Source organism: Struthio camelus, chromosome 16 (genome assembly GCF_040807025.1).
Source record: "Struthio camelus isolate bStrCam1 chromosome 16, bStrCam1.hap1, whole genome shotgun sequence".
Classification (NCBI taxonomy): domain Eukaryota; kingdom Metazoa; phylum Chordata; class Aves; order Struthioniformes; family Struthionidae; genus Struthio; species Struthio camelus.
Genome location: NC_090957.1, coordinates 21435357 through 21453790, shown reverse-complemented (window position 1 = coordinate 21453790; position 18434 = coordinate 21435357). Strand labels below are relative to the sequence as shown.

Genomic DNA, 18434 nt, shown 5'->3' with positions numbered 1-18434 from the left:
CGCCGCTCGGCCGAGCGCGGCGAGGCTGCGGCACACCGCGCCGCTCCGCGGCCATCTTCCGCGGCTGCCGCTGACGTCAGGCCGCCCGGCCCTCCCGCGGGCGGCAGCGGGGGCGGGCCGGGCCGCACCGCACCTGCCGCCGCCACACCGGGCGCGGAGGGGGCCCATGGCAACCGCGCTGCACCGCGGCCGCCGCCCTGAGGGGATGGCGAAGGGGGGAACCGACGAGCCGCTGCGGCCGCCCGGCCAGACCGAGGCGGCGGGACCGCCGCGCTCAGCGCCGAGGCGGCGCGCGGACCCAGCGCTGAGGTAACGCGCCCCCCCCCCCCACCCCGCCTAGGCGGCGCGCGGACCCAGCGCTGAGGTAACGCGCCCCCCCCCCCACCCCGCCTAGGCGGCGCGCACCCCCCAGCGCTGAGGTACCGCGCCCCCCACTCCGCCGAGGCGGCGCGCGGACCCAGCGCTGAGGTAACGCGGCCTCCCCCCCCCCCCACCCTGCCGAGGCGACGCCCCCCTCAGCGCTGAGGTAACGCGCCCCCCACCCCGCCGAGGCGGCGCGCGCCCCTCAGCGCTGAGGTAACGCGCCCCCCACCCCGCCCGCCGAGGCGGCGCGCGCCCCTCAGCGCTGAGGTAACGCGCCCCCCACCCCGCCCGCCGAGGCGGCGCGCGCCCCTCAGCGCTGAGGTAACGCGCCCCCCACCCCGCCCGCCGAGGCGGCGCGCGCCCCTCAGCGCTGAGGTAACGCGCCCCCCACCCCGCCCGCCGAGGCGGCGCGCGCCCCTCAGCGCTGAGGTAACGCGCCCCCCACTCCGCCGAGGCGGCGCGCGCCCCTCAGCGCTGAGGTAACGCGCCCCCCACCCCTGAGGTAACGCGGGGCTCCCAGCGCTGAGGCAGCCTGCGGACACCCCCTGCCCCCCCCCACTCCCCCCCATTGAGGCAGCGCGGAAGTAACGCGCGGACCCCCGGGCTCCCGCCAGGCTTCCTGAGGGGCTCCACCGCTGGGCGAGGGCCCTGGTGGTGCCTGCTCGCAGCAAGCCTGCCCCGCAGCTCCCCTTTCCGACGCTTCTGGTACACTTCACCTCGTACCGAGCCGTTGTCGCTGAACCCCGCCTCCCACCCCCTTACCAAAGGGGCAAGTGAGGAAGCTGGTCCTGAAAGAGTCTCCCCAAGACAGAGGTCGCAGGGAAGTTCAGTACATCTCTAGGACTGCTGGAGCTGCACACCGACATCTCTAGAGAAGAGAAGGTGGTTGAAGCATCAGGTCAGTTACATGTATTAATCTGCTTTTTCTAGAGCTTAATCCCTTATTTTTCAATATAATGCTAAAAGAGTAAACAGCATACTTGCATACTCACAGGTAATTTCACTTTTTGGTCTTGGCAGAGCTACAGTATTTTAATTGCAAAACCACAAGGAGTGCCCATGAGGTGTTTTAAGCTATTCTTTACAAAGCAGAGAAGGATATAGGCAAGATCATTCATTTAGTAGCAGTATTCAGGCTGTTTAACAAACCAGAGCTCGCTGTCAGTTAAGTCCTGTAGCTGCTACTGAAAATCCTAACAATAGTTGTGGCTGCACAGGAAAGAACATGCCACAGTAACATCCAGGCAAAGGGAGAATTCCATAGAAAAAAAGAAGAGATGGCAAGCAGAAGGATCTTGACCACACTGAAAATGAGATAGAGCTCCTTTAGGGCAGGCAAAAAAGGAAAAAGAAGAAAGGGAGCCACACCGGCTAGATGGAATAACTATGCAAATCTGAAAGAGGCAGTTAATAGACTAAAGCATATTACCCAGTTGCAAGGACAAAAAGTCCTACCAAGATGAGGAAAAACAGATTCAGTTTCTACAGGCGCTAATACATCATAGAGCCAGGGTAGTAACACCTACCTACCTTACAGGTAAACCAATTCTCAACAAGACAACTGTAGGAAGCAGTAGCTGGTATGCCCTTGAAAACACAGGTTACAGAGAAGTTTCTCGCCTTTCCAAGCAGAAAGATTATGTAATATTTTCAAAAACATTCAGATACTTTGTGGAATATTATTTCTGTGGTTGTCACTCACAGCAGAATAAAAATACTAACATTACTTTTATTTTTCCCTCTACTGCAATTTAGCTATGGAAATAGGTCATTTTTTGCAATTATTTCATCAGTCTACCCCACACAATGGGTGTCATGACTTTAGAAGTAGCAACTCTGCAACTGTAACCAATACAGCCTGCAGACAATAGAAAGAAGGATCATTTCCTCGCTTCAAGATGTTAACTACAAATCTTGACTTAGACAGCTAAGAAAAAGGGTGGTAACAGCAGCAAAGAAAACAACTAAATAGAATAGACAGTTGATAAGATTGTGTTGGCTAGCTCAAAGCACATCTACTGCAGAACACAGACTAAATCTCTGGATCTAATTCCCTGCTAGATTGCTGCATCAGTCAAGCAAGGTTAAAGACTTTCCAAGCGCAAGTTAGGTTACCTCTGTGGTAACAGAAATTTTCTTAATGCAAGGTCAAAATTCTCTGTGATTCTTATTAGGAAGTAAAGCCCAGAGAAAGCTCTTATTAGGAAGTAAAGCCCAGAGAAAGCCAAAACTAGTTATCTGCGGTACACCTATAAACACGGTGGTATCTCCTACAGAATTATAGCCTGCATTTCCAGGGATGGATGAAAGGTAGTAAGAGCTCCACATAATACAAAGCCATTTGCTGATACAGTATTTCAGGCATCCTAAGTACTTGGTGAGGATCTCAAGTACAGTGCAAAACAAAAGTATATACTTTAAGAAACCATTGTGAGGCAATTAAAATTTCTGATGGAGAGAAAAAAACCCACAGAAGATATAAAATATAACTGTTTATTAAAATTAGTGTTTCATTTCCATTCAACACTCTGATAAAAGACAGAGGAAACACTTTATTCAATGGTTAATATGGTTACTGCCATTAAAAGTTAGACATAAAAATAAAACAAAAGCCTGATGCTATCAGAAAACAGCTGATCATAGAATGTCAGTTAAAACAGGAATGGCAAGCATATGTACTACCCTCTGGATACAAAAGAGTACAGAAATCCAAAGTGTTTTATTATTATTGCACAGTTTAAGCCTCAACACGCCTCTGAGGTAGGGGAGGGTCTTACCCCCCCCCCCCCATTTTATTGCAAATCAGGAAAGTTATGCACATACAGGACAACTGATTTGCTCGATGTCTCCAAGTTAGTGGCGAAGCTGAAATTGGAACTCATGTCCCCTCATCTCTTGATATAACCCCGGTTCTCCTAACAGAATGGGTGGTATGAAATCCGGCTGTATAGATTTAATGCCAAGGATTGTCAGAGGATATAATCTAATTGTGCTAGACACATTCAGTTAAGCTATACTTCATCAATATTTCTAGGAGTGAATTTTGTCTGAAAATTAAAAAAAAAGTCCAGAAAAAAAATCTAAACAAAAACACAGTATTACCTGTTCCAAGCAGAATGCAGTTTTTCAATTACAACATAATATCAGTCCCTCCAATGCAATTCTAGTCTGGGTTATTTATTTTATTTTTAACTATGCAGTGCAGGAGAGGAAAAGTCAGCACAATGGAATGTTACAATAGGATAGATACCTCCTGTTCCAAAACCTAAATGCCAAGGTGAAGGTTAAACATTTAGTTTTGTCTCGGCATTTATCAAGCACTTGGAGGCTGCTACCCTGCAGTGCTATCTCTTTTGACATTATTGCCCAATTAACACTGATACTGAAGAGCTGTTTAATGTAAGACATTCACTCAAGGCACCAAGTCTCCTTCTCTCTGTAAAGACTGAGGTTGTTTTGCAGTATGTTAGGACCCCATTACAGAAACATGCAACCCTTTATTAAAGTGCTTGTGTATAGATGTCAGCTGATGTTTTCCACTCATTCTCTCAGCCTGCTAATGTAAGATGTGAATGCATCAAGTTCACTTGAAGTCAAGACTGAAGAGGACAGTAAGGTTTCAAAAGAAGCTCCACCAGCTAATGAATGCTAGCTGATGTAGTTAAAATTCATACTTTACAAATGAGGCAAAGAGGCGTTTCTTCTTCCTAAAGGCTACTTTAAATTCACAGGCACATCGGTAAACACATCTACTGGTGATGGTCTCTGTAGGAAGTTATGACAAGTCTCATAATTTGCAGACATAAATGCGTATAATTATAAATCTATATTGTCTTAATAGGGATCATTTGTGATATTTAAAGACAGCAGAGAAGATTCTTAGCAAGCACAGTTGTTCACTCTCTCTAAAAGCGGACAGCTTACTACAAAATAAGTGAAGACTGCACTTCAAAGCTGCATTATCCTTTTCAGTGTTTCACTTATTCTCTATCACACCAGGTTGTAAAAAGTATGTTCTAGAATGTATTCTTGTCAAAACAAGTTATATCCCTTAATTAAGTGAAGGAGGATTAAGGTAAGAATACAAAGCATAAGTTATGTCAAAACTACAGTATTTAAAATTATCAGAACCTGGTAGTTAGACTATACAATCAACATGTCATGGTTTTGGTGAAAATATCACACAATTAACATTTTGTATTAGACCAATTTCAGACGAGCAGGGTTTTTTTTTTAAGAGAATGTATTCTACCCCTTGTATTAGAAAAATGTTTAACCTGTGAATTGTGTAAGTGGTGGCAGCATCCATGTCTACATTTAGATTTACTGAGATTTCATGTAAAATGCCAAGTATGTAACCACTCAGGTAAGAAATAACCCAGATTTTACCAGCAATGTATGAATATAGCAACCCTACCTAGGAAGTGGATGTCTAATACTACAATCATTTAGCAGTGTGCAGGTCTTTATAATAGCACACATCCCAGAATACACTCACAGAGCATTTCCTGGCGTTTTATCATCTCTGTCTGTGCACCAGTAGAGGGAACTATAGGGACTGCTAATCTAATCCAACCACAGGTACTTAGCTAGGGTCTTTTCAACCGTATCTTGAAAAAATTTGTCAGAACTAAGAACACCAAGACCATGATTTTGGAATGTCTTTTGCATAGACAAAATTTCAGTGTTTATATAATTAGATCATTACTCTGAGTGAAGCATGCAGACTGACAGGGTGCTCTGTCTGCAATGACCAAATATTATTTAGAATCATTCCAGTTTTAGTCATATCTTAATCTAAAAGATGTTTTGTGACTGGTAATATTTTGGAGAAGAGCAGGGAGAATGGATGGGGATCCCCTTCACAAAGGTGAAGTAAAAAGGATATCTAGATATGTTGTAAAAACATCCGTAACTGCTTACAGTTTGTACTGATATTCTATATTCTACAAATATTAATAAGTTACTTTGCAATTTTTAAAAGGTTCTGACAACCCCACATGGTTCTCAGAACAGTCTCTTTACAGAGATTAATTTAATTTAATCTAAATTCAAAACAGAAAGTAATAATGCTTGCTTACTATAGGAGACAGGAAAAAGAAAACTAACTAAACCAAAACACAAGCTTTTCTCTGCTGCTTATAGCATTGTGATTCACCATTTGAATCAATTTCATTAAGGAATCCTGGGAATACAGAATCCAACCACTGAATGAAAGCCTCTGGACCAGCACACTGATCTGACACTCATCCTCTCATATGCACTCCTTCCCACACCTGTGCTTCCCAGAGAAAAGATATGTAAAGATAATGGCATTTTTCTGTTTATAACTGCTTTAAACAGTTTTGCAAGGCTGCCAACATCATTTACTAAATCTGCTAACAATCACTTTGATAGTAGTAAGAAAAGTTAATATAAATCATTTGCCAAGAAATAGAAGTGGCACACATATGAATTTTACATGACAGTCTTATTTGTCACAGGATGAAACAAAATACAAGACAATAAATTGAAGCTATTAAGCACAGCAAAAAGACTGAAAGACTGCAGCCTCTCTTGGTAGCGTCAAAGCACTCACCACAATGTAATTTAAACAGTATCAGCAAAAAAATACCCACATTACACACTAGTGGAATTAAAACAAAACAAAAGAAAAAAGTTGTCAAAGCTAATCTCAGCAGCTGTATTTTCACTGGCACGATAGCAAAACCATCTGAAAAACAAGAACTTGCAGAAAGCATTATCAAAGAAAAGAGGCTATTGGTTATTAGTGTTTTAAAGATGCCTTTCACAAAAAGGCAGGTACATTACTGTGGCAATGCTACTTCCTCGATGTGAGGAGAACTAAGTGAAAACCCTCCATATACAGAGGCCTGGCTATGCAATAAAAACTGGAAGTTAACAGCTATTAGTGCTTTCTTAACAGGCCTCAATCTCATTTCCAAAAGCCTAACCTAGTGGAAATTCACTGTTCTGTTCCCTCCTCTGCAAGCATCCATTACTGCTAAAACATCTGCCATTTTAATTTTAGTTAATGACTTGACAATAATAATCTAGGCTTATTTTCTTGTCAGGCTTCTGCAGTAATTTGGTTTAAGACCTGCACATAAATTTGGCACTAACTGAAGGATTTCAAGCCCAAACATCCTGGAACCTGAAGCTTCCTCTGTTCATTTACAATATACGGACATAAAAGCAGTTACAAAGCAGGCTCCACTGGTATTACGTATCTATAGGTGCCAATGAGCAACCATCAAGTAATAACCATTTATGACAGTGGTAACATTTGAATCTGCAGCCTAGAACTGAAAGATACAATCCAACTTTTAAAAATACATTAATAACTTTTCCATATGAAACGCAAAACTCTCTCCAGAGACCTAGTTTGGAGAACAGGTTGGACACCAGCCTTCTAAAAGGTCCTTTTACAATTAGCACCAGGCCAAACACTCAGAATAACAAAGCTGATATTTCAGTTTAAGTATAAACCACCTCTCTTCTATGTCCAAGGCATTTTGCTATTTCATGCTATAACAAGATTTCTATGACTATTCTTATCTCTCCACTTCAACTTACATGCTCTAGAAGGGATTCAGAGCACAGAACTTAAATTCACCCTTCAGGGCATGAACATTATTTAGCATTAAAAAAACGTTTAGTCTGTGCTTCACCAGTCACTGCACTTCCCCCCCCCCCACCCCATCTAGCTTGGGAAATCTAATATCAAATAGCACTTTTGGGCCACAAGAGGAAACTAATGCAAAACTATTTCCCCAAATTGCCACTGTTTATATAAAAAGGATTACACCATCACAACCCTAAAGGATGGCAACCCTGCCACAATCTATTCCTGAAGTTTTCTTAATTGTAGAAGTTTCCTCTTTCACCACACCTATTTCTCCATCTCCCAGGTCAAGTTATTACATATTTATTCAAAATAATGTTAACATTCTCATTTTTATACAAAAGGAATGTTTTTGATGACTTGACTCTTACTTTTTTGGAAGACTATAGTTTTTTATCGAGTTCTAAAGACAGCTACCTTGAAAAAAACTTTTGTATGTGCACTGGGGGAAAGAAGTGGGAGAAATCACATGTGCACTGTATTTGACTATTTAGATTTAGCTATTGCATAGCTAACCATTTCCTCCATGGGTTATCGGGATGTAGTGTTTGCTAAAAGTATCCATGTTCAGTTTCTCTCCCCCTCCCCCTTTAACATCTTGATTTAAAAACTGGAAGATCCGTTACACAAAACTCTGAAAGAGCAGCTGTCTGGAAAAAGATTTTCAAATCACACCATCTTATCCAGGAAAAACAGTACTTTCTCACAGGAAATAAGATAACTGGCAAATCATTAGATATGAAAGAGCAATCATGAACTGTCAGAAGCAGTATTCAAGATTCAACTCCTTGTGTGGCAAACAAAGGGGTCAGTCTCTATTTAAAGCATGTGGTGCAAAATTGACATGTCAGTCACGTCAATTTCTCAAAGCCTTTGTCCATTAGTGTTACTTTGTGTGGACAAATGCCCTTTAGCTTCTTTAAGGAGCCAAGAAGCCAGAGGAAGGTTAGTCCAGAGTCCAACTTATCCCTCCCTACTTCTGGATCTCACTCAAAGAATATCTGTACAGGCCTTCAAAGTAAACCCTTTCTCCTCTGCTGACAAGCTAGTGGCCCAGCTGCCGGTCATCATAGGTGCTGTATCTCTTCACATGGATTCGGCGCACTCGATCACGAAGTTCAAAACCCTCATCATCCTCACTGTGAGAGGCCTGGCTTCGGCTCCTACTTGTTGCTTCCAGCAGAGAATTATCAGGAACTCGTGGTGTTTCATAAAGTAAAACATTTAGTGTTTCCTCATATATTCGTGCCTCTGGGAATTCAACCTACAAAAAAACAGCACATGTCCTTTTCCTGATCAGTACAGGATAACATGACTGGAACACACACACATGTAAATTTGATTCACAGTAAAAGGAGTAAAACAATTGTAAAAGGGAAAGATGAGCAAAGCAGTCTAATCCCTACTACAGCATTACTCCAACTGCCAGATCCCCTACCTCTTCTTTTAAATTGTTCTAGAATGGAATACGATTATTTCTGATTTGTAAATACAAATGTTAGATCCTGATAAGCATACCTGTACCAGTGCAAACCAGTTGTACCTCCTGAAGTTAGGGACACTCTCTAGATTTATCATGCTAATTATTATCATATTTTCATGCATGTAACTCTCATCCCTTTAAGATGCAGTGTTTGAAAGCAAGTCTTTAGGTAACTTGTGCAAAATCAGAGGCAGGAAGACCATCCTTGGAGATATTCAAAACCCAACTTGACGTGGCCTTGTGCAACCTGCTCTAGCTGACCTTGCTTGAGCAGGGGGTGGACCAAATGATGTCCAGAGGTCCCTTCCAACCTCAGCTATTCTGTGATTCAGGGATTTGTTTTTCCTCTAACCATAAGAGACAGGTAGGACAAACTCCAATACCTTGGTTTGCTTCTTCTCTGTGGCATACACTATAGAGGTACAACAGACTTCAGCAAGTTTCCGACCCTGTCCATAGAAAGACCAGCAGCAGATTTCATCCCCTATAACATCTTTAATGAAGAGAACTCTGCCATTGAATCGGAGAGAAAGTTTGTCAAACAGTTCTATATTCTTCAGTAAGTTGTCATCTGAATTACTGAAACAGAAAGAAAAAGGTTTTTGTAGTTTTGCAACTGGCCATCTACCGAATTAACGTCTATTCCACCACAGTTCTAAGCGTGGATCTAACTGCAGAATACAAGTAGTGACTCATTGCTATATGCTGCCAAAAAATAAAAATAAAGAGGGTAATCGCCAACTTGAGATAAAAATAAGATGGTCTGATCCCCATGAGCAAACGTATCAGACTTTAGAGGCCAAGTTAGATAATTAATAACGACAGCAAATCATTACATCAACGATCTACAACTACCTCTTGACCGATGCTCAAGACAATTAAATCATATGCTAACTGCAGTTCTGTTTAGGTTTAGTAACAGCAAAAGTCTAAAGAGTTGGTGCATGTTAAAAAGCTAACTAAAAAGCAAGGTGTTCTGCACACAGACTAATGATACCATATGCCGATTTCCAGGGTGAACGCATAATTTAGGGAACTAAGTTTTATTGACAGCCAAGATGCAGGATCTTAACTACTTTTCAAAGAAAGATTCAAGTGTTCTTGAGAAAAAAATATTTATAGTGTTACAGCTTTAAAATCAAGTAAAGCTATCAGAAAGCTACTCTTTAAATTTAAAATACATTACTTAAATAACACCACCACTGTCCAATTTGACCAACTAAAAACCCTAAAACCTTACTCCTCTAGTATTAGCTTGGATGCAGCTGTATCAGAAGTACGTACTCTATACCTATTTCTGTCTCCTTTTATAGATGGACGCGAAATTATGTGTGGGTATGTGGAAGTCTGTGAAAATATTATTCCCTTGACAACAAACCCAGTCTTACTAGTTTTAGCAGTAAAACTCCTTATGCTTAGATCCAGAAGGTTGAGGTTCACACCTTGCTGCTAAGAATCCACCCAGAGGCATAACATCATTTTTTGGTATGTAATATCTTAACTTTTGCAAGTGGTCCAGGAAGGGTATGATGTACTTGCGAATCAAGACACTGCTAATAAGAACAGCCAATCAGGCTTTATGTAAAATATTTAGTCTGAGAAGTATTTCTGGTCAGATCTAAATCAAAAAAGCATGATGTAGAGTTGGACAAAAATTTCAGCTCTCAAGAATCATTTGATAAAACAATCTAGGATTCAGCCAGTGACAAATCTAAGGCTCTATCAAGAGGCAGAACTGGGGCGGGGACGAAGAAATTGAGCAGTCTTTGTTCCTTTATGCTATTAGACCACACTGACAAAGTAAATGAAAAAGCTGCTTTTACACTGTTGATAAGGAAGAACAGAAGGAAAAAGTCTTTGCTTACTAGCAGCCAGTGTGGAATTTTAAACAAAGATGCCTCGTTTAAACACCATCAAGGCATGAAGATTCATGTTCAAGGAATAATTATAAACCTAAAGCTAGCTGGACACAAACACTTCCTGGTATCAACCTCTAGAGTTCTGTTGCTGTCATTACTAGCATGTTAACATTTCCAGACCCAGGGTGACTAATGCTATCCTGTGCTTGCTTTAGCATCACTGCCATAAACTAAAGGTAACACAGGCACAAGTACAATACAAGTGGCAGATACAGAATGCAGTTTGCTGAAGAACTCCCTCAAGTTAGCATTTGCTGACTACCTGAAATCTCATTATTGCTAGAATCCATCTTTCTGACAGATACACAGTCAGTTTGTCTAGACAAAGACAGAGAGAAGAGCTTCCAAGATTGCATGTCAGCTGAAACTGAGGACTGTAAATAGCATAAAGGATTATTCACATTGCTTCAGTGACTGGTTTGGGAAAATCCAGAGCCATTCTAGTAGCATCTTGACAAAGGGATCATGATAGTTACACCACAAAATCCAAATAATGTTTTCTTATACAGGAAAAAGCCAGTAAATTTCTGTGGTAGCCAAATAATTAATTCATTTAGAGGCATTGGGGGACCTGGAATATCAAGAACTGCTGTAGGTCAGGGTAAAAGAGTGCTGGTGGAGATATATGAAGAACCAAGATTAAAAGTGAAGAATCAAGAGATAGGTATCATGGCTGCATTGTCTTTGAATTGAGAAGGCTACACTCAAGGTTACCAGTTTGCACTGCGTTACCTAAGTTAGATCTGGTTTCAGCCAGTATTAATAGCTTCATCATTCTTGTCTCGTATCCCTTGACTCTCTTTCTCACATATACCTCCCTTCTCTAGCACAACTGAACTGTATGCTAGACTTCAACAGAAGTGATTTGTCTGTCTCCTCTCCCTCCTCCCAACTTAGATTCACATCAAAAAAAACTGCACTCAAATCCATAGAACAGCGCAGTTGCAAGCTACAGGAAGGTAGACCATGTTACATTTTCCTCCCCTCCCGTAGTCAAAGGGTAATTTTTCCATTACGGTGCAGAGAAAATTGACATACCTGGTGTAAGAGTATTTGTTGTTGCTTCTATTATAAAGCAGCTTAACAACAGGCTATTGGGAGAGGAGAGGGGGAAAAAAAAACAGAAAAGGTAAGTTCTGTGTTTGAATACATTAAGCAGAAATTCAGTTTCTCACTAGATAGTTCTAGAAAAGCAGTTACTTTCATTGATGATTCTATGAGTCTCTCTTCTTCTTTTGGAGATGTGATGATAGGGATGTTACAGACAGGTTCATACAAGTCTTTCTTGTCCTGTTTTAAAGAAATAAGAGGGAGAGGAAATAAAAAAACCCAAGGGATATAAATGATGAAACTAACATCTGCTGCTGCTCTCTTCTCCAAAACCTCCCGCCATGTTCCCAAACCCTGTGATGCAAAGGAAGAGCCCTACGTTGCTATAGTAACTACACAGCATTACCTTGATCTCTAACCCAGAAATACAGCAGAGAGGCTTCTTATTCCCAGAAGGCAGCAATAATTGAAATATTGGGATGCAAGGGGATGTCCTTCTTAGCTATAGCAAAGACTCTGAGCTCAAGTCATGCTTGGTTTAAGTGGGTTTATTATTCCAGCCTTTTTTGGAGAAAAGGATAGTAAGAGTTTGCACAAGTTTTAAATAACTCAAAACACTGCAGAATATAAGATCAGCCACTATGAACTGAACATTTGGCAAGAAGAACAGTATGTCACTGAAATGGACTTCTTCCCCTTGTGGTACAAAAGCAACCAACAATAGCTTGAAGTACAGTCTGTGACTCCAGATTCCTCATGTAGCAAATTAAGGAAAGCTCAATAGCTAATGGGAAAGCCTTGGAACATTTTGTTTTTAGAAGAAAGGTTTTAAATTCAAAACCAGCAGAAAAATTGTCAGTGTAGCTTTGCACTTCTTTCAGTGGCTACAAGAAGTATGTTGAATGTGAGGTATTTGTTAATTACTAAGTTTTATCCCTTCAGAAACATTCTTTTCACAATCTTAAGATTAATAATAAGTTTTATATATATATAAATAATACATATCTGGGCTAACCTTGTAAGAAAGTCAGCCAAACAAAGTGATTTCAGTCAGCTGAACCTGAACACATACGGAGTAGTGCAGTGAATAAAGCTACTTATGGGCTTATATATTTACAAACAGAGCTAGTAAGATGATACAAATAAAAATCCTTAAAGTAATCAGTGCTCACCATGTAGACCTTCCTCTTTCTACATTAAGAGTCAAACGTGGAAAAAAATTACCATATTTTCAAAGTTTGCAACCCATTCTGCTTATCAACATTATCCGCTTATCTATTATTATCCAATAGAAGTGATATAATTTGGCGGAATTTTAGGCAAATGCTATGAGGTCTTTTAAAACATCTGTGTTCAAAATAATCATGTTTATTCAACGAATTTCCTTTAAATTTCAGTTTTTCATTTCTTTTCACATAAAAGGAACTCAAAATTCACTATTTCCTAAATTAAAAAAATATACAAATATAAAAGAAACAGTCCCTCTATTTATACGACTGGTTCTGAACATAATCTCTTCTTTATTCATCTTCTGGCATTCTTGTGAAGTAGAAAAAGTCCTGTTATCCCCATTCTGCAGCAGGCAGCTGGGCAAGAGAATGGTAGCTCAAAGGAAAATGATTTACCCATCATCATACAAGACATCTCTGAAATGAAAGGAACTTGAACCTGAGCCTTTCATGTTCTAGATTAATATAATTTAACTTCTGGACCATCTTTCTCTCTTCTTACAAAGAAATAGCTGCCTTGATAATGCAACCACATCAGTAATTACACTAGACCCCTTGAGAACACAGGCCCCTTTGCCCTGAAAGGCTGTTCCACAATATTGAATAGGTCTGAGAACATTTCCTGTGAGAGCATAAACTAAATCTCTCTTACACAAAGCATCACAGAATCTCGAGTGTCCACATACAGCAAGGAAAACCACGGCTTTGATAAATGTACTTGATAAGATCTTAACAACTTATCTCACTGCTGTCTCATTTTCTTTCCAGGCTACCTTGTGCGCCTAAGACTTGATGTACATCTAAGACCATGAAACACTCTTTGAAGTCATCCTAAGTCATATTTATAAGCAAAACGCCTGCCAATAACTACAGGCTACTTCTATTTCTTACCTGCAGGGCTGCTTGGCACATGTCTACTAAGCCCTGAATAAGATAATATTTGGCTTCTGCCATCAACTCTTTGATCTCCTGTCTGTGTTTTGGAAGCGCAATTGTGTCATCTCGGAGATAGTTTAAAATTGTTCCAAAGTGCTTCCCACAACGGTCTATAAGGATCCAGCCTGAAAAGTAACCATCACAACATTTCAATCACCTCAACAGTGGGAGGCAAACAACAGCTTTTCAGAGAGGTTAAACATGGAAACTGCATTCAAGTTTCATAAGCTGATAAGAAGCCTACTGAAACTTCCCTGAAACTGCGTATGATCTGTTTCCCATTTCATTCAGTGAAAGTCTTTACTGACTTTGAGCAAATTGAAGTTGGTTACAGAACAGAAAATGACAGGGGAATTGCTCTTCTGGCGATCTACTTTCCTCTTTGGAAATGTACTTTTGGAAGACTTCTCTACTCTTTTCTGCTTCTTTTCTATTCTTTGGAAATCTACTTTTCAGCACCCCAAAAGAAAAACACAGTTAGAAAAAAAAACTAAAAATACCCAGCTTTCTCTCAAGAGACATTAAAATCCCTGCAGGAACCTGGCTGCACTGTATCTACTGATCAGTCCATGTGCTGCCTGACTAAAATCATTTTCTGTGTTTGATCCTTTATTTATTAGGAATGGATCTTCTTAACTACTATAAGAAATCACCAGTTTGCATTTTTAGAGTTCTATTTGACTGACTGACCGAGCAATTCAAACCTTAAAAAAAAGCTTATTGTTAGGCAAGCTGCTTGTTTCATTTAGAGGCTTGCCATATTCCCAGCAAAATAGGGTTTTGCTGTGTTTGTATGGGAATAAATGTATCAAGTGCTGCTGCAGTGTAATGCTGGGCACTTGAAACTTAGAAATCTATTACTAAGAAAGCTAAGGGAAAAGTATAAGAAGGAATTTGCAAATATTTGCAACAAGTGAATTGGGGCTAAGTTCTGTGGCCTACCTAGAAAAATTTGTCAGCCTCCCAACCATCTTCTACTGTTGTTCAGAGTTAACAAAAAGAAAAGTATTCCAGGGATGCCAAAACATAGAATAGCCCAGAAAACACAGTGTGGGAAAAACACTGTTCCGGTCTCCGAATACGAGTAAAGAACACAGACAGATCAGGAGAGAGTGGAAAGTGGAAGCAGCACAGGAAGGAGTAGTAGATGAACGTTTTTCTGATTCTAAAACATCCCTGAGGGCACATTGACTAGGAAACAGGATGTCTGACTTGCTGGCAAACAATAGCAATGCAGGACACACGCAAGCAGAGGACTTAGTACAGTGACAAACTCTCTTCCATAATGTGGAAGGCAGGAAAAAAATGGTATTTGGGGACCCAGGTGCAGAGGACATTATAAGAAAAGTAGACTAAACCACTACTAGATTCTCCAGCTGTGGCTGTCAGAACACTAACCCTGTCCTCTCTTCAGGCTAAGGCTCTTACACAAAATTGCTGGGCTAAACTGATTTAGTCATATACAAACCAGCGTACTCAAGAGGAATTTGGTTTAAGTGATATGCACACAAAGAAGTTGTGTCAGTTTAAGTAAAAACACTGTTATGCATCAAGTTTAAATTGATGCAGTCTCAGCATGTGGAAGAGCTTTCACAGATGAATATTCTGAAACACCAAGAGGTTAAATACTTGCCATCCTCTCTCAATCTCTTCTCCACAGTGCTACAAGCCTCATTCCTAAGGTATCATTTTGCTATGGGATAGTAAAGAGAGGAAAACAGAAGCATTCATAGGCATTGCTGACATCAGTCTTCTTACTTGTTCTGTTCTCTATAATTTATTATGGATTTTTATTTTTATAATGCCAGGAATCAATGTCCAGCATGAGGCGACATAATACTTGACTGGTGACTAAATACTGTCACAACATGGATATGTATTGTCAGCAACAAGTGGAACATACTATTAGGAGGGGAAAAAAACCCAGAATCCTCAACATAGCAAGCAAGGCTGTTGAGTTTGAAAGATGAAAACTGAATGTCCCCCCACCCCCAGTTTTGATTGACACCACTATATATCACCCAATAAATGACAACCCATGTGCCGTATGTTCAGTCTTGATAACGTCAGCAATCTGTGTACCAGCTGGGATTGTAGCAAAGAGAACTAGTCCCTCCTCTAGTTAATTTTAGTAACAAAAGAGCACATTTTCATAAGGCACGGAGGCTTGCTAGAGCCAATGGGAGCTGGGTGCCTAATGTTCCAAATTACTTTCCGAATACGTTTTTCCTTATACCCTTCACTCAGCATAGTCTACAAAAACTATTGTTTTACAAAATTCTCCACATCAAAAGACATTCCCCTTACCTTCCTTGTCTGTGAGCACTTCCATTCTGCCACTGAACATAGCCTTCAACATTGTGTCATGCCTGGTCAGTACTTGAACCGTAGTATAATATAAGGAACCCCCAACATTTAGTCGCACATATTTGTTACCAAGGTTGCCCCCTTTGAAGTTGCTAGTTTTGGGCTTGGATCCTGCAGCTGGACAAAGGGTGGTTAGACATGTGTCCCCTGACATCTCCTTCTGTAGATAGATGACAACCCTGCAGAGCGTGGGCTTGATGGATTCCGCCGTGATTGGTGAAGAGTCACAAGTCACGAGATGAGGAGTGCAAGGCAAAAACAGTCGTAACCCACTGGACCCTTGAAACAGAAACGTATAAAGATCAATACAGAAGCCTGGAATTACCATTTAAAACAAAAACAGGAAACCCACATTAAAGAAGAAATGTATTCAGTAGATTCTTAAGGACACATCTGCACAAATTCTGACAAAACAAGACGTAAGTGTTTTTCAAACAACTTACACAGCAATATAATGATTGTTCAGCACCATACTGTTAAGTTATGGCTGCATTACTGTTAGCGAGGCAAGTAAAACTTTTCTGGACTTCCTTTTGTTTAGTCCTCAGTCAATATAACAATCACCATCCAATCCTGTACAAGTTTAAATAATAGTTAGAATTTGGCTCCCTCCCAACTTCCCAAAATAATGTAACTTTTTCTTGTGCAAATCTAAAACACAATGGAAGAGCTTTCTGCAATGTCTCCAGCTGGGGTTTATATGAATTTTTTTTTTAACTGGAGACATTTACAGAGGTTTCAGCTGCCTCTCTTTCAAGTGCCTCGACACTAAAATGCTGGGCCATAATGCTCTATTTCCTGGTACATCCTTCATTCAAAACTCTTTTTCCTCTGTCCTGGAATGCCAAGCAGTCAATATAATACTAATTTTTCTATTTAAAAAATACGTCCAGTCTTTGGAATATTTGCCTCACGGAAAAGCCAGCTAAGACATTCACAACTTCCTTCCTCTCCCCAGTCTCACTATACTTATCTTTCCATCCAAGAGAAGCTTAGAATGGAAACAAACAAACAAACAAAAGGAGAACAAAACTCAGTTTAACAGGCCAGATCTCAGGTTCTTTAACTGGAAAAGTACAAGTACGGGTTTCTCAGCTAGCCTTCTTTTAATAACTGTTGGCCTCAGAAACATTTTGCTGGCTTTTCCCCTCTCACTATGCTTTTGTCTGTTTATCTATTTCAGACTACAAGCGTCTGTTCGCTTCTCTGTTCTGTGCCCGTGGTACATGAGTGACCTTTTATAAATAAATATAATAACCTGTTAACTGTATTGCTATTCTTCCCACATCCCTCTTCCTTCTCACCCCACCTCAGCTTTCAGCATGGAAAAAACCCACATCTCTCCATCCATCTGGTGCAGCAAATTACTTAGCAGCTACAGATGGTATCTTAAAATTGCCAGAGATTTGAATAGCTACTGAACTTAGAACGATATCTAACATAATGTTATTCTAATTAAGGAAGCACTACAAAAAAGATCTATTAAACAACAAACAATACAAAAACTTTGCAGGTCACAAAGACACAAACCAATGTTAACAATTTTAGTGCCAAGAGAGATCAGTTTGTCTATAAATGCTGGAACTCCCACTAGCTGTCAACACTCTTTACTTTCAACTAATCATCCTAGAACACAATAGTAAATTTACTTCTACATCTGAACAAGCCAATTTTTTTTTCTGAGCACATCATTTTAGACAAGTCGTCCATTGACAAATATAAGTCAAAGGCAACTGCATGTTACAAATGAACTAGGCTAGAAAAGTAATTTCAAACTGGTAAGCAGCCAGCAACAAACAAAAACTGTGCATGCGATTATGGTGCTATAAGAAGTTTATTACCCAGAAGAGCTAAAAGCTATGGAGAAATTGACCAGAACTTCTCCAAACACATTGCACATAACACAATTCCTCCTTACTAGACATAGGTGTTTACTATAATCTTTTACAAATAAGTAAATCAAGACTAGAAGCAACTATACTTATTGTTTCAGTTAAGACCTTTGGTAGACCTAAGTTATACCTCTATTTCTACAAATTTGTTACAGATGTCCTGTCTTGTTTTAGCCCATAGCGATCTCTCTTTAAAACAAAAGCATGTTTTTAAAGATAGCCAGATTGATCATGCAACAAAAGAAATAACTCCAGACCCAAACAGAGCTCTTTAATGTCTTTCTAATGGATAGCAAAATTCTCTATCCAGCCTATCCAAGTAGGAGCAAATACTATTACTGTAACATGTTTATTAACTAGCAAGCTAGGAGGCTTTTGCTGCAAACAGTAATTTGACCTTTAATTACACCCATTAACGCAAGAGAAAATTTTCTACGTCCTTTCCTTCCTGCCTTTTGTGGGAAGCAGATGGAGAACTGCAGAACAATAACACGGCAGTTCAGACACCCTATCAGGAAATGGTCCCAGTTGAGGACTTCCATAAAAAGAAATAACGTTAACAGCTCAAGA

The 18434-nt window shown here is 40.5% G+C and overlaps 1 protein-coding gene and 1 long non-coding RNA gene across 3 annotated transcripts; one reads left to right on the top strand and one right to left on the bottom strand.

Annotated features, from left to right (window-relative positions):
- Positions 1–143: 143 nt before the first annotated feature.
- On the top strand, positions 144–17237 carry LOC138061141 (uncharacterized). Of its 2 annotated transcripts, none has more exons than XR_011134778.1 (3): positions 144–309; positions 1048–1261; positions 13438–17237. It is a non-coding gene; the product is annotated as an uncharacterized lncRNA (long non-coding RNA). The 2 variants fall into 2 exon arrangements; XR_011134779.1 differs by having other exon boundaries at positions 145–309; positions 1131–1261.
- Positions 2843–16300, bottom strand: TNFAIP1 (TNF alpha induced protein 1). Its single transcript, XM_009690423.2, has 6 exons — positions 15913–16300; positions 13561–13730; positions 11591–11680; positions 11429–11481; positions 8855–9050; positions 2843–8252 (listed from the first exon to the last, which is right to left on the bottom strand). Exons 1-6 carry the CDS (start codon positions 16298–16300, stop codon positions 8034–8036), a joined length of 1116 nt encoding a protein of 371 aa, XP_009688718.2. The 3' UTR covers positions 2843–8033.
- Positions 17238–18434: the final 1197 nt, after the last annotated feature.

Excerpts from the sequence above, each read along its gene's own strand:
- TNFAIP1 (XM_009690423.2), bottom strand. The coding sequence starts at position 16,300 with ATGGTAATTCCAGGCTTCTGTATTGATCTTTATACGTTTCTGTTTCAA. Across the intron at positions 13,731-15,912 it reads AGTGCTCACAGACAAGGAAG|GCTGGATCCTTATAGACCGT; the intron begins GTAAGGGGAATG and ends GTTACTTTTCAG. Across the intron at positions 8,253-8,854 it reads CAGAGAAGAAGCAAACCAAG|GTTGAATTCCCAGAGGCACG; the intron begins GTATTGGAGTTT and ends GTTTTTTTGTAG.